General features: G+C 39.0%; 1 protein-coding gene and 1 pseudogene across 2 annotated transcripts in view; one reads left to right on the top strand and one right to left on the bottom strand.

Moving 5' to 3' along the window:
- Mcm9 (minichromosome maintenance 9 homologous recombination repair factor) overlaps window positions 1-16,278 on the bottom strand; it is a 129,768-nt gene that overhangs the window by 96,360 nt on the left and 17,130 nt on the right. For both annotated transcript variants that reach the window (XM_004651241.3, XM_045158109.1), the window contains exons 3-7: window positions 13,747-14,063; window positions 11,268-11,349; window positions 8,115-8,315; window positions 2,233-2,358; window positions 322-441 (exon numbers count right to left, since the gene is read on the bottom strand). In XM_004651241.3, the coding sequence (XP_004651298.1) occupies window positions 322-441; window positions 2,233-2,358; window positions 8,115-8,315; window positions 11,268-11,349; window positions 13,747-14,063 (846 nt within the window). The remainder of the gene's footprint in view (window positions 1-321; window positions 442-2,232; window positions 2,359-8,114; window positions 8,316-11,267; window positions 11,350-13,746; window positions 14,064-16,278) is intronic.
- Window positions 11,927-12,078, top strand: LOC101617082 (annotated as a pseudogene).

Raw genomic sequence — 16,278 nt, 5'->3', positions numbered from 1 at the left:
CCTATTTCTAGGTCTTTACAATATAACAAATGATATGTATATATTCCTACATAAATAGGTATGAATGTAATCATTTGGGAATGAAGAAATTCATAGCATTTGTTCAAAACTAAGATCCAAATATCAATGACCATGGGAGCTTGACAATGTTTGCTTAGAACTGTGACAGTAACACACATATCCTCCAGCTTTTGGCAGTGACAGAATTGGCTTGAAAGTTATCCTACAAAAGATACTTTTTCATTAAATAAATAATAAGAAAAAACATTGTGTGAACTTCTGTATTAACATTCAATTACTTGAAATTGTTACATACAATACCTGCACTTGTGGATCCAATTCCCGTGGTCAACACAGATCTTGGTGTAATCTTGGCTGCATATTTAAGGAATTGAGATTTCCCTGTACCAGGATCCCCAACCAATAAAAGATGAGATTCACCTAAAAAAAGGTAAATATGTAAAGTTTTCAATTTCTTAATTAGACCCACGAATAAGTATAATGAATCAGAAAGAAAAAGGTCCACATGAAATGTGAACATAATTTCTACACTGTATTCAATGTTCTAGTTTATGGTTTGGCCCATCAAGAAAGGATACACTCCAAAATCTTTGGGAAAGTTGTCAGGAATGCACAATTTTTTAAAATATTATTATTATTAACAACATATTTCATATGGGTACATCATGTTTTGGTACCCTCTTTTCCCTCATCCTTGCCCCCATTCCACTGGGGACCTCCTCAGTGGGGTTGCAGGTATTCCCTATGGGGTTGTGGGAGCAGCAGCCAGTTACTATTTTGAGGGGAGGGAATGCCTCTGAGTATGATGTCTCAACGTGTGGCTCTTACATTTTTTCACTCCATGAATGTACAATTTTGGACTACTGAATTTGACAATGACATTTTAAATTCTATTAATAGAATGTGTGCTATTTCCAAGTGCTTAAGCCCATGCTTAACATTTCTACAATTCTTGACTTAAAAACTTTCTGATTTTATTGATTTTATCTATTTTTAAATCCCAAACTATGGGGTTAGATATTTAATTCCATAAGCCTCTGAATTTGGTCCTCAGCAATGGAAGAAAAAAAAAATCACGAAAAATAAGTAAGGGAACTAAATCCCAAACTAGTATAAGTAAAGTTATCCATGCAAGTCATATAGCATTTTACTTTTTATTTAAGTACTTCTAAATACCAAGTACTTTATAAATGCCTTATATATATCAGATCCTTAAGACTATTGCAACAAAGTGAAAATTTCATTTTTCTAACTCAAAATGATTAAGTAGTTACTTTCAAGTATAATATATATATGTACATATAACTATAGTAGATATTATCTCACTAACCAAATTTTTTAGTTATAAACATTTTCTAAATAATTACTACTAAGAAACCGCTAGTTAAGCTTAATATTTAGCAAAGAAGTGTGTTGCAAATACATAATGGATGATCAAATCAAATTATACAGAAACCTTATATTTAGGAGTCTGTTTTGTCATGTTGTATGATAGTTTTAGAGTCCCTGCTAAAAGCCTTGGCCTACAATAATGCTCTTTCAGTCTCTTCATTACTCTGGCTGTTTTGCCCACTGAAGACTCATTCAGGCCAGTGAAACAAGTTTTACTGCAAAGGAACTTCCAGTCATCCACACAGACTCATGAGCTCCATAAGCATGACCTGTTGCACAGCACACAGCAATGGCATATCACTATGTACTGGCTGGCAGAAGGGGAATTGGCAGGCTGAGGAACACACTGACAGTCACAGATGGGAGACCAACATGGAGGCATTACCATCCACTACTTCCAATCCTTTTGTCTGAAGAGAGACAAGGGATTCAGTGAAAAACCCACAGTAATAAAAATATAAAGATGTTATTTTGTGATTTCCTTTAATAGGCTAGAACAAAACCAACCATTAAAAAACTTAAACTTTTAGACTTTCTGGATTAAAGAAGATTTGATATAGATGTCAAGCTAAGTATGAGATATTTACCTTTAAAAGATGACATGTAGAAAATAAAACTGCACATGACTTTTAAATGAATATTGTAAGTTTGCCTTCAAAGCAATGGATTTCATTATGGCATGTTCACACATATGTACCCTTATACATTGTTATAATTCCCCCCCCCAAGCATTTTTTTTTTTCAAATTCAGGAAAGAAAGAAAAGCTGACTTATCTCCCGCATATGTGTTGTTCTCAAAAGTAGTTCCTAGGTACTGACCTCTGACCCTTGTTCCTGTAGCATCAGTCCTTTGGATTCCACCAGCCAGTACCATGGCCACAGCAAGTTTTACTAAATACATCCCAAACACTTGAGGACACAAGCTAGCCAGTATTTCATTCCTTCCTGAGAATAGCAGAAAGATCAGGAGTCACCAACCATTGTCTAGAAACCCCTAACTGAAGTCTCCCCACCCTAAGCAACCATTTTCCTATAAACACTGAATTCTAAAATGACCAAGAAGGCCAAGTACAAACCACTGGGGAGCATGACTGGGGAATTTCGGTTCTACTTTTCCATTTTGTTTCCTGAGATGATGTTGTCCATAGCCAAGGCTGGCCTCAAATTTGCAATCCTACCTAGATTCCTGCATGTGGAGGTTACAAGTATACCACCATGTGTGGCTTACTTTGCTTATGTTTAAAAAAGTTCTTATTAATGCCATGAACAGAGTGCCTGCTTTTTGTTTCTGGGTGCTACTACTCAAATTTCCATAAATTTCTCACATTAAAAGAGATTATAAAGAAGGGAATTTCCTTTTCTCTGTCAGGTAGGCCTTACCCCTTCAAATGTTGTAACAATATTTTTATGTGCTAATTTCTGTAAAATTACTCCACTGCCTAATGAAAAGGAACTTTTGAAGGAATCAGTTGCAGATTTAGTAGCTTCTGCAAAAATAGAAGGAAAAGGTACAAATCAATCTGCCCTGAAATTTCTGCATCTGTTTTGGTTGGCTGGGAAATAAGTCACCAGAGTGGCAAGAGGATTTAGATTGTTGGAAACTGGGTATGGAGAGATGGCTTAGCAGTTAAGGTACTTGGCTGCTAAGCCCAAGAATGCAAGTTCCAATCTCCAGTTACCATGTAGCCAGATGCAGTGACACAAGCGTGTAATGTTGCACTGCACCATAAGGGGGTGCACATACCTGAAAGGCCCTGGCATATCCATTCTCTCTCCCTCCCTCTCTCTGACTCTCTCAAAAATAAAATAATAAAAAAAAAATTAAAGATTGTTGCAAACTGTAACTCCAGTAATTCACACTGGAAACTTCAATTCTTCTAACTGTAAAATGAATCCAAGTACAAAATCTGGGATATGTCTGTCCCATCCATAAATAGTCACTTGTCTAGTCAGTCTTGAAGAGTCTAAAAGGGCTTCCCTGAGCTTTTCCATGGTTGATGGCCCCACACACAAACTTTTTTTTTCTTGGGATAGGGTCTAATATTTCCCAGCCTGGACACTGAACTACATGTATTAGAGGATGATGTTGAACTTCAGATCCTCCTGACTCCATCTCCCACGTGCTGGGTGTGTTCCCTTTTTTTAGGCAATGGAGTAATTTTACTTATAGGTGTGTGCTGTGCAGTGCTGGAGGTCAAAACCCAAGGCCTTGTACATGCTAGGCAAGCACATAACTAACTGGATTTTATACCCAGACCCAAAGCTACTTTTTAAAAAATTTTTTTTTTAAATTTTTATTTATTTATTTGAGAGCGACAGACACAGAGAGAAAGACAGATAGAGGGAGAAAGAGAGAATGGGCGCGCCAGGGCTTCCAGCCTCTGCAAATGAACACCAGACGCGTGCGCCCCCTTGTGCATCTGGCTAACGTGGGACCTGGGGAACCGAGCCTCGAACCGAGGTCCTTAGGCTTCATAGGCAAGCGCTTAACCGCCAAGCCATCTCTCCAGCCCCAAAACTACTTTTTTTAGTGACTCAATATTGAGTTTTGGGTGTTTTACTATTATTATTATTATTATTTTGAGGACTGAACCCAAGGCATCATGCATGGTAACAAAGCATGCACTCTACCACTGAGCTACACCTCTGTGAACCAAAACAGACTCAGTGGCAACTAAGCTACGGTGATGTGATCTTGGAGGGCAGAAGTAGTAAAGAAAATCTTGTGAAAAGGGAACAAGAAAGATTTAGTAAATCCAGAATTAGATTACTTTCCAGTGTTCTTCTGGCAGAGACAGAAAGCCTAGAGCAAAATGGTCAGTAGTGTAAGCAGAGAAGTCCTGAGGTTTCTGACCACAGTCTCAGGTGTACACACATATAGAACCAATGGGCCCAAGAAGACTTTAAGAGTAGGTCAGGTGAGCAGGAAGTCACCAAAGCAGTGAGTAATGTGCCAACAGGAAGCCATATCCCAACAGGAAGAACACAGGCTCTGTTATGCTCTGAGAGCCTCCATTTCATTAGTGTGAAATGGCAACGAGAATGTGATGACACAGAACTGCTGAGGATCACAGAGTTAAAGAGTGTATAGCACACAGAATGGAGTAACCTGAACCTATGCATGGTAGGATCATTACTGTCAACTTTATTTCCTAAAATTCTTGTGCTTACTTCTGACCTCCAAATTACCTAGGCTTGGGGCAAGGAGGCAATATAACTTTACTCCATCACTTGAGAGGCTGCACTAGGATTGTCCCAAATTCCAGGGCATCTAGGGCTGCAGAGTGAAACTCTTAAAATCAAAACAAACCAAACAAAAAAAACAGCAACAAAAAACAAATCAAAAGGAAATTTTTAGAAAGGAGAAAAATGAGTCAATGAGTCAGGTATGGTGATACATGCCTTTCATCCCAGCACTCAAGAGGCAGAGGTAGAAGGATTGCCAATGGGTTCGAGGCCACTCTGAGACTACATAGTGAATTCCTGGTCAGCCTGGGCTAGAGACCCTACCTTGAAAAGTCTAAAAAAAAAAAAAAAAAAGCGGGGGTGGGGTGGGGGACAAGACATAGCTCCTTAATGTAGTCAACACAAAGATGCTCTATAATGTGTAGTACCACACACAAGATGACTGAGGGACTGGCCACCATCCTAGATAAGCTAATTAGAAAACATGACTCCTTGGGTCTTGGCAGAAACTGCATTTAGTCTCTTCTAAATTTCTGATTCTAGACCATGTTAGTACGTTGTCATATCCCCCAGTTATCATAATGTTGAAAGCTTCTTTAAAAAGAGTTCACCCATCATGAGTTTAGATGGCTCAAGAGACCCCAGCTTCTATGTTTGGGGTTCTGTCCAGCATTTAAGCACCAAGGTAAATGCAGATCAAAATAAGACTCCTTGACTTGTGTTAGCCAGTACCCACAGGATTAGGAAGCTAGTCAACCCCTAAGAGAAGCAGTGAACAATCTCCTTTAGACTGGCAAAGGAAAGATACCCTTTTTGTCTGCTCACTGTCTTTATCTCCTACCCTCCTGTGGAGGTATGAATCAAATATCCCTCATAAACTCATGGGTTCTGCAAGCTTGTTCCCTAGCTGATGGTAATTTGAGAGATGGAGCCTTGTGGGAGGAGGTGTGTTACTGGGATAGACTTAGGGACATTATAGCTCTCCACTGCTAGAGTTGGCTTATTCCCTGTTGCTATTTTCCACCTGCTGTGGCAAAAGTGAGGCCTAGCCTCTGTTCATGACATGGTTTTGCCTGCCGTCAAGGAGCTTCCCTTTAACACTTTGTTCACATTAGTCATTTTTGGTCAGATGTTTTGTTCCAGCAACAAGAAGGTAACTACAACAAGAAATACATACCATAGGAGTGGGGTTGTTGCTCTTAGAAGCCTGATTATTGGCCTCATGCAACTGATTTGTGGGAGGGATGTGGATTTGAATCCTTGGCCTAAGAGACGCCCTGCAGTACTGTAAGCAGAGTTTGATGGACATTCTGATCAGAGTTTAAGAACCTAAATGCAGACATAACTGTGAACTACAAACTTGGCTTATGAGGGGAATTAAGAGCTTTGTTTCAACTAGGCTAAAAGCAGTTTGTGTGATAGGCTGGCTGTGTTTATTTCCCACAGTCTGAGAACTTGAGCAGGGTTGAATTTAGAAGAAATTGACTGGAGTCAGTAGATGGATATGGCATAGAAAGGAATGAAAGTTGGGCATGAGACATCAGTCTAATATCACCTGCTTTTGATTGGGTGCTTTATTCTAGCAATAAGAAGGTAGCTATAACACCTCTCCACCAAAAACCTACACTCTGGCCGGGTGTGATGGTGTTCACTTTTAATCTCAGCATTCAGGAGGCAGAAGTAGGAACTGCTGTGAATTCAAGGCCAACGTGAGACTACATAATAAATTCAAAGTCAGCCTGGGCTAGAGTGAGACCTTACCTCAAAAAACAAACAAAAACTCCATACACTCTGAAAAGTTCAAATGCTATGCCCTAGTATTTAGTACATAGAAAAGAAGTTCATACTAAAAAATGTTGCTTTGATTTCTCAGTGTCCTCCTAATTTACCAGGTTATCAGATTGACTTCTTGCTTCTGTGCACTGAGTTGCACAGCTATAGCCTCCTAATTATGAGATGGAATCTTCAATCACCAGAACTTCCAAAGATTTGTAGGGGTACCATATAAATTGACCTTCCTTCACTATTAAAAGCTATAGTTAGCTGGGCATGTTGGCACAAACCTTTAATCCCAACATTTGGGAGGCAGAGGCAGGAGGATTACCATGAGTTCAAGCCCACCCTAAGACTACCGAGTGAATTTCAGGTCAACCTGGGCTAGAGTGAGACCCTACCTACCTCAAAAAACAAAAACAATAAAAGCTATAGTTGAGCTGTGACACTGGAATAAATAAGCAATGAACAGGGCTCCAAGGAAGCATTACATAGTTTTATAAGGACAAAAAATTATTATAAAATGTATATGACTCTTAAAGTGCTTGTTTAATAAAGCCAAAGTGTAGAGAACTTTTATTTTTCCAGGATCAGGAAATTATCAGATCAGAAAACTACTACATAAGTGTTATACACATGAGTTAAACATATCCTACAAAATAACAACAAATTGACCATATTTATTATCAAGTAATATCTGCCTAGTTTAGGATAGGACTTACAAATAAAATACTTTATACTAGATTAGAGGTGAAGTTTATTTAAAATGTTCTTATTGCTGGCTTCAGTATACTTTTCTCAGAAGATGCTCCCAAGGAAGGACAAAAGCAAGATTTAACTCATGCTTAATGCATTTGGAAATTTTCAATAAAATCATGTTCTATAAACTACATTTTATACTACGCAACTGTGTCTCAGGCTCAGTCAGAACTCCTTTGGTGATGGCAAACATTCTGTGCATCTCTCTTGTCATTCCTCTCAAAGCCCCTGTTTCATAATCTCCAGCTGCACAGCAGTAACTTGTTTTTATTATCATGACGACTTTTGCCTTTTTCTTTTTGTGGTGCTGTGAACTGAACCTAGGGCCTTCCACATTCTAAGAAAGCAAGCACTCTACCACTAGCCTTAATTTTATTTTTTAAAGAAGAAATGTATTTCTTATTGGTAAAGAAGGTAAAAATTAAGTCCATTTTTGGTATATAACAGTTAGAACTAAAAAAATTCCACTGGCAGAAATGTTGTGGGGAAGAAAAATTGTAGCTAGAGATACTGACTAATGCTATCCTTTTAATTAAGCCAATATCCTTTTAATTAAAGCCTCTGAAAATCACAGATCTTATTTACTAAATTTACATCTACGTATGTATCTATCTATTTTTGAAGAAGGGTCTCATTCTAGCCAAATCTGACATGGAATTCACTCTGTAATCCAAGGCTAACCTTGATATCATGGTGATTCTCCTACTTCCTAAGTTCTGGGACTGCATTTAATGCCATTAATAATTATGAGGGGCTGGAGAGATAGCTTAGTGCTTAAGGTGTTTGTTTGTGAAGCCTAAGGACCCCAGTTTGATTCTCCAGGACCCACGTAAACCAGATGAACAGGGGGCGCATGCATCTGGAGTTCGTTTGCAGTGGCTGGAGGCTCTCGTGTGCCCATTCTCTCTCTCTCTCTCTCTCTCTGCAATAAATAAACAAAATATATAAAAAATAATTATGAGGGTTTGCCCATAATCACAAACCTGCAAAAGGATTGCTCTTATAGTGTTCCCAAAAGTCTTCAAATTCCTTTTGGACTTCCTCATCCATAACCATCCCAGAGGATTGCTCATTATTCACTTGGACATAGTTGGCTTTCAGAACTATCTCTACTTCACAGCGCACATCTTTCTGAAAGGGCTTCCACCGCTGCATCACAATCCCATATATAGTGAGGTCATCACCTAGGAAAACAGTGAGTCCAGCAGTAGTATCATGCATGGTGGATGCAGAATCATGGGACACAAGACCAGAAATTAGAAACAAATCACTCCCATGTCAATTGTTAGAGTGTGGACTCATTCTGAGTAATCAGCATTTCTGGGACAAAAGAACTCTCCAGCTTCTCAATTTTTTCTCCCAGGAACACTTCCACACAGCTGAAAGAGAGTCAGCATTGTTTCTTTGTAATCTGTTACATGATAATCACACCAAATTATTACAGGTCACTGGGAATCATTTTCTAGATGACTTCTCATTATTATGATGGGAAACATGTCTCAGTAACTAACCATTTTAGATCTTATTTACAGATAAATATGGGATTCACAGGTAGAAGGTGAATCTATAATTGATTTGGAATCAGGAAAAGAATCTTATGCTAATTGATTTGGAATCAGGAAAATCTTATGCTGCCTGGCCGTACTTTAGATTCTTAACACATTGCATAGTTGTTAACATTTTACAACCTCTTACTTTTTTCAATGAACCAATGAAGGAATGAACTGTTCTACTTCAAACCATGAAAGCACAAAATCACAAGCAGCTTTCTCCTTCCTACCTAGGGAAAACCTATTCCTGGTAGGCAGAACATCAGGTTTTGTACACTTTCCTAACACAGAGCAGTGCACACACATTAACATCTGCACCCATATCGCAGCAGTGCAAACCACCAGTGAGCAGTGCAAATAAATGCCTGCCACTCAGCATTTTAGAAACACACAAAGGGGGACCAAAAGCAAATCAATAAATCTAACCTAATTTCAATCAAGATATTGAGCATGTTTCAAATACAATCCTGGTATTTTTACTTTGTGCAACACTGTCTGGGAGCAAAAAAATCTGTATCCTCAAGACCATGACAATTATATGTCATTTGTGATGCAAAATGTCTTTCACTTTCTAAATCTCAATGTGTAATGTGTAATCTGCAGACATTTGATTTCCTGAAGAAAAGTATTCTGTACGTGCTAAATGCACAGAATCGGTGGTACCAACTCAGACTAGAAGGCACACTTCTAGCTAAATGCAACTTTAAACTAAATGGTGACAAACACATTAAATACACGTTTTACTCACTTCTAAGATCTTTCCTGAGTGAATGCGAAGATGGCATTCAGAGTCAATCTAGAAGAATGACCATTTACTATAGTCTCTGCCCCCAAGTTTTTAAAGATGACTGGAATTAGTTTATCTGAACACTTACTATCATGTTTATTTTGATGGATTATATTTAGGTTCTACATTAGTTAACTAAGCAGCTGAACTGTAGGTATAGTATCCATTAATAATATCTGACTTCAATTAGCAGTGACTATATGGAACACAGAGCAATGATGAGTGGCCAAGAATACTACCTCCTTAGTCTTGCTTAGTCCTAGCTCTACTGTGACGTTGGGCAAATTATCTTTCTTGAGCTTGTTTCTTAAACTTCTTGGTTTATAAGGTGGGAGTAATTAATGTCATAGGACTACAGTGAGAATTAAGGCAAATGATGTCTATAAGTTAATTACGATATTAAGAAAATAGTAAGCCCTCAATAAAGTACTAACCATTATACAAACCTACCTTACCTTTGTTGAACAACTAATACACTTTGAAATACTTGTTTTCATTATTTATTGAATGGCATAGTTATATGATTGTTATGTCTGTGGGAGTCATACAAAATTTCAAGGTAGTGTGATATTCATCTTAAAATTTTGTATTTTCCTAGAGTAAATAATTAAACAATTCTGGGCTGGAGAGATGGCTTAGCGGTTAAGCGCTGGCCTGTGAAGCCTAAGGACCCCGGTTCGAGGCTCAGTTCCCCAGGTCCCACGTTAGCCAGATGCACAAGGGGGCGCACGCGTCTGGAGTTCGTTTGCAGAGGCTGGAAGCCCTGGCGCGCCCATTCTCTCTCTCTCCCTCTATCGGTCTTTCTCTCTGTGTCTGTTGATCTCAAATAAATAAATAAATAAAAATTAAGAAAAAACATTTAAAAAATAATTAAACAATTCATTTTTGGAGACTAGCATTTTTTAGCTTCTTGTACACAGTGACCCTGTGACCTTCTTCTGCACTGAAAGTTGACAACTCAGCTCCACTTTACTGCTCTGCATTTCACACCAGGGTTACAACCTAGGATGTAAATCCCTGAAGGGCAAGCATCATACCATTTTTATTGTTGGGTTGCCAGAAGTTTGTAGCTATGGCTAAATGGGGAAAAAAAAATGTTTATAACAGACTGCTCTCACCTATCCTTTATTATGAATTATATTTTAAAGAAAAAAGTCTTTAGTGCAGAAAATTCAGTTTCAATGAACTGCATAAAAACATCTTATTCTCTACTAAAGGACATTTGATTCAGAGTCAGCATGACTTATGGTATCATCAGCACAGTACAGACAGGAACAATCATTTCCTTATGGGGACCAAAAAGACTTTCAGGGCATCTGAATTATTCTAGTTGACCATCCATCAAAGCAACTAGGGTTTCAGGTGCCACTGCTACATTGTTACACACAGAAGACAGCCCTGGATCAGTCAGTGCACCTGCATGCGCATTCCAGTCCTGCCACTTGCCTTCTCTAAGACCAGTAGAGTTCTTCTTCATCTGTAAAATGAGCAACAGGAGGTCCCTGAGCACCAACCCAGGTCCTTGCTCCCCTCCCCTCACCTCACCTCTATGCCAGACTCAACACAAGGGGAACAGTTAAGCTTCTCATTCCCTTGCTAGTGATGTTGGGGAAAATAATAATAGAGAGCAAATACTTTGGGCCTCCCACATAAGCTAACAAAAGTTTATTCTTGCTGGGTACATACACGGGTATATGCTAGGGAAGCTAAAACCAAGTGTTTGAGACCAGAATGAGCAACACAGAAATCCCACCTCAAAAAAAAAAAAAAAAAAAAAAAGTTAAAAAGTTATTTGTTACCAGATTTGCAACTGTCTACTAAGTCATCTTCCAGGACAACCTTCATGGATCGTGGAATACTTCCAACAGATAGCCTTTGAACCTGTCAAGGAAAAGTTAGCAGAGATAAAATATGCTTAAAACATGTTGAGTACCCAGAAATATAGCAATATCTTAAGTATTATTTCCATTTCTCTGATATTACGTAAAATTTAATTATGGTGGGGACTTAATTGTTCTTGAAAACTTGTATGTAAAAATTCATTGAAACAAGTAAAGAATGCATATGGAAAATATACCCAAACATAACTTATCTTGTGTAATGCCAAAGTAAATATTTGCTCCAACCAGTTAACTTATAAAATATCAAACCTATTTTCTAGAAAAGAGAAGAATTTCATTCTTGATCTTTAATCATAAGACCTGGACAAATCACCCAGTCCTTTACTCAGTCCTTACTATAAGAACCATGTTTTCATTCCATGTGAACATGAGCTTAGCAAGATGACTATTTCTAAGGTTCCCTTACACCTAGGTGTTAGTTATGTGACTAAGTTCTGATTAATAAGATATAAGCAGGCAAGTTAGGAGGCTGACAAAGAGACTGCTTAAGTCAAGACTTGTAGTGGTACTGCCAGGTGGTGGAACAGGGTCACCCTGAGCATCCAGATCCAAGCCCCATGCTGAGCAGGTTCCTGGGCCTGAGTTACCAGCAGCTGGCCAAGAACTAGATGCCTATGGCCAGCATGTAGGTGCCATAGGGCTGGTGTGAGCCACTGACTGGTGACCTATCCTGAATTGGGTGCCCTACACAAACAGCAAGTACAAGTAGATTGATTGGCTGGGCCCGTAAGAGCCTCTCTGGTGCCTCACCTTGGACCCTGCCACTCATATCAGGAGCATCCTACCCAGTGGAGGGATGCCCAGGGAGTGGTTCTGCTGCTGGACACTGTAGCATTAAACTTCCTTCTGATGCCAAGAAGAAAACAAAAACAAAACAAAACAAACAAAAAAGCACTTGCTTAGATGATAGACATGTTTTCTGACTAGAATCCAGATGTGACAGATCTGTTACCACCATCCTGGATCACAGACTACCATAAGAATAGAAGCCATGCATTTAGAATGGTGGAACTGAGGCTGGAGAGAAGGCTCAGCAGTTAAGGTACTTGCGTGCAAAGCAAAAGGACTCAGATTTGATCCCCCAAGACCCATGTAAGCCAGATAGACAAGGTGACCACATGTGTCTGGAGTTCATTTGCCACAGCTAAAGGCCCTGGTGCATCCATTCTCTCCTTTTCTATCTGCCTCACTCTTTCTCTCTCAAATAAATAAATAAATAAATTTTTTAAAGTTTGGTTTCATTTGCAACAAGAAAAAGAATGGTGGAATTGGACTAGTGTGATAGCTCAGTCTGTAAGGTGCACTTGCCTTGCAAGTATGAGGAGCTGAGCTCAGTCCCCAGTACCATGCAGATGCCATGCACAATGATGGTGGTGTGTGCCTGTCATCCCAGTGCTGAAGAGATGGGAGCAGGCGACCCCAGGAGCTCACTGGACAGCCAGTCTAACCTAGTTGGTAACTTCTTGGCCAATGAGAGATCCTGTCTCAAAAAGATAGTGGCTGGGCATGGTTGCGCACACTTTTAATTCCAGAACTTGGAAGGCAGAGGTAGGAGGATCACTGTGAGTTCAAGGCCACCCTGAGTTACAGGTAAGATCCAAGTCATCCTGGGCTAGAGTGAGACTCTGCCTTTGAAAAAAAAAAATTATATATGAGGATTACACCTGAGGTTGTCTTCTGGCCACCTCACAAATGTGTACATGTACTCACACACACATGTGCACCCCCACACATGAATACATATATGCACACAGACTATATACAAACTTAAAAAATAGAAATGGTAACTTAAAATTAAAATTCTAGCATTTGGGAGGCTGAAGCCAGAGGAGTTCCATGAGTTTGAGGCCAGCCTGGGCTACATGGTGAGTTCCAGGCCAATGTAAGCTACAGAGCAAGACCTTGTCTAAAGAACATACAACAACAATATCCAGAAAGCAGGAAATAAAAGACTGAAGTATAAGTCCTTCAAACAGAGAAGCCTGCATGCTAGCCTTGAACTGCCTATCTCCTACTTCTTTTCCAAGAGAAAATAAGACTTATGGTTAAAGTGATTTTATCCATTTGCCTGCCTTTGGCAACGTTCAACAACCCGCTAAATCAACTTTACTCCCATTCTTACGTACAGTTATTTTAGAGTGCTTATTATTCAAACATTGATTTTAACATACTTATTAAGTTATTACAAAATCCTGTCAGTACTATATCTAAAATGATGATTATCTCATGGTTCTAAAAACTACATTCTAATCAATGTGTGAACATTTCTAGCTTGGTTTTCCACACAGAAATGGCATAAGCCTATTTGTTTCATTCTATTTCTCTCATCCTAGTTACTTGACTACAGCAAAAACTACTTCTTCATTTGATTTTTTACCTGTTCCTGAATTTTAATTTCCTGGTAATCTCGACACCTGGCTGGTGATGAAGACAAATCTGTGAGGCAGGTGAATTTTGAGGAACCACAGCTCTCCAAGCTTGGACACAAAGATGGCTGGCAGAAGGTGTAATACTGCTCAAAGTCAGCCTTGACCACAAATGAATGCTTGCACTTGGTACACATGTAATCCCGCTCAAACTCCAGGACCTTCACCACACTTGTTCGAATCACTGTCCCAGTGACAGACAGAAAATGTCCCACATCCTTGGTTCTAGGGATGTGTTCCCTTACCAGTTCAGGACAGACAGGCAACCCTGACCAAAATAAATAAATAAGATAGTTAATTAATTAAAATCAAAACTTACACCTTGATATTTGACTCCATAGAACATATTGTTCTAATTTTTCCTGGGAAAGAAATAATTTTGGAGAAATAATTTTTGAGTTTTTCTTAAGAAAAAAAGATCCAAGCGGGGTGTGGTGGCACATGCCTTTAATCCCAGCACTCAGGAGGTACAGGTAGGAGGATCACTGTCAGTTTGAGGCCACCCTGAGACAACTTAGTGAATTCCAGGTCAGCCTGAGCTAAAGTGAGACCCTACCTTGAAAAAAAAGAAAAGATTGATCAGATCAACCAAATTAAAAAAATACAAAAACATTTCAAACAATAAGTATCAGTGGACACTTTTAAGTGTATGTATCTAGAAGCTGTAAACATGATTTTAAAAAAAGAGTTTACATGAGAGAGCAGTTTCAATAAGATCTAAACAGGACATAACTGTAACCACACTTAAGAAAGTAAATGGTGTCGTTTGCCACACATAAAATCAAAGGATGAGTCTTTCCATAAGTCACACGGCAGTGCTGAAGAGATAGTACCACAGTAACCAGCAGTGTCACAACACTACCTTATTATTAGTTTCAGTTAGATTTGGCATTGACTAGTACACACATCTGAGTTGTTCTCTTGACTTACCTGAACATTTACCCCCAGTATCACTTTATCATATAAAAACTGTGGCTTGCAACATCAGAAAAACAGACAACTGAAAAGATGCAAAATGCCAAAGAAGATATAGAGAAACACCATTTCCCTCAAGGCTGGCTATGATGGTCAAAGGCTACTCCCAGCAGGTTTATAATAGTAGCATTTTCTCTGCTGGTTCATGCCCCAAGTCTTGTCTTTAGAATTTAGTGCCTAACACCCTGGTGAGAATACTGATCTTTTAGTTTACCAAACTCATTAGCAATCCCACAGCAGGAATCATAGTAGCATCAGCACCTATGGTCAGCACATAACACCTAGCAGAAGAAAAGCAAATTAGCTCTCTGTGGTGGTACCTGCTTGTCCTCCCAGTACCCAAGAATCTGAGGAGGCTAAAAGTTTGAGGACAGCCTTGACTACATAGTGGGAACTTGTCTCAGGAAAAAAGAAAGGTTAGTTATGAATATGTGAGATGCTGTATGACAGGTAACAAGTATACAGGTAGATCTAAATTCCCTTTGCTGGCTGGCTGAGACTCTCCATAATTCACTGCCTACTATGCAGACAAAGTAGACACTGCCATTCTTTGCCTTTCTGATTCTCTTTTCTATGCTTCTGAGGCCAACATGCCAACTTTAGCTGCAGTTGTTATTCAGACTAACTCTACTGCATTTTGCCTGTGAAGGAATCATACCTTTTATTTTGTGTTTCTTGGCTGTATTCTATGTATTAACAGTTTAATGTTCAGAAAAGAATTATTTCTCTTATTCCATATTCCTACAATCAAAGCACCCAGGTTTCTTTCTTTTCATATTATGATGTTTAAATTTTTCAGATTAAAAAAACAAAGGCAACATAATATTAAGAAAAACTGAAAATATAAAACCAAAATCTTAGTACAACAAAAAAGTCTGAGGTCAACTTAAGAGCAAAAAAGACAGTAAAATTAGTTAACTGCTTGTTATCCAAGCTTGAGGACCTTAGTTATATCCCTGGAGCCCTTAAAAGAGAAAAAAAAAAGAAGTTCTGTTGGCAATGGTGGCACATGCCTTCATGCCTTTAATCTCAGCACTTGGAACGCAAGAGGTAGAATCACTGTGAGTTTGAGACCACCTTAAGACAACATGGTGAATTCCAGGTCACCTGTGCTACAGCAAGATCCTACCTCAAAAATAAAAAAAAATCCTGGTATGGTGGTACAAACTTGTAACCCCAGCACTGGGAAAATACAGACAAACAGGTCCTTGGGGCCACCTGGCCAGCCAGTCTACCCTGTTCACTGAGTTTCTGGTCCTTGAGAGGCCATTTTGGGATATGTGCACCAGCATACACAAACACGTAATATATTTTAATAAACTGCTGGTTTTGATCGAGGAAAAGGTTATTTTAACCTTAAAATATATATGCTGTTCAAATATTCCAGGGAATAACGGTGTGGGGGGGAGTCAGTCCCCATTAATGCTTAATAAAAGAATGAAGCAATTTTTGGAACAAGAGATGGGTCCATATCCATTATGTTAGGTCTGTGGCACTTCTATGTCCTG

This window comes from Jaculus jaculus, chromosome 9 (genome assembly GCF_020740685.1).
Source record: "Jaculus jaculus isolate mJacJac1 chromosome 9, mJacJac1.mat.Y.cur, whole genome shotgun sequence".
NCBI lineage: Eukaryota > Metazoa > Chordata > Mammalia > Rodentia > Dipodidae > Jaculus > Jaculus jaculus.
This window is presented reverse-complemented; position numbering and strand designations above follow the sequence as displayed.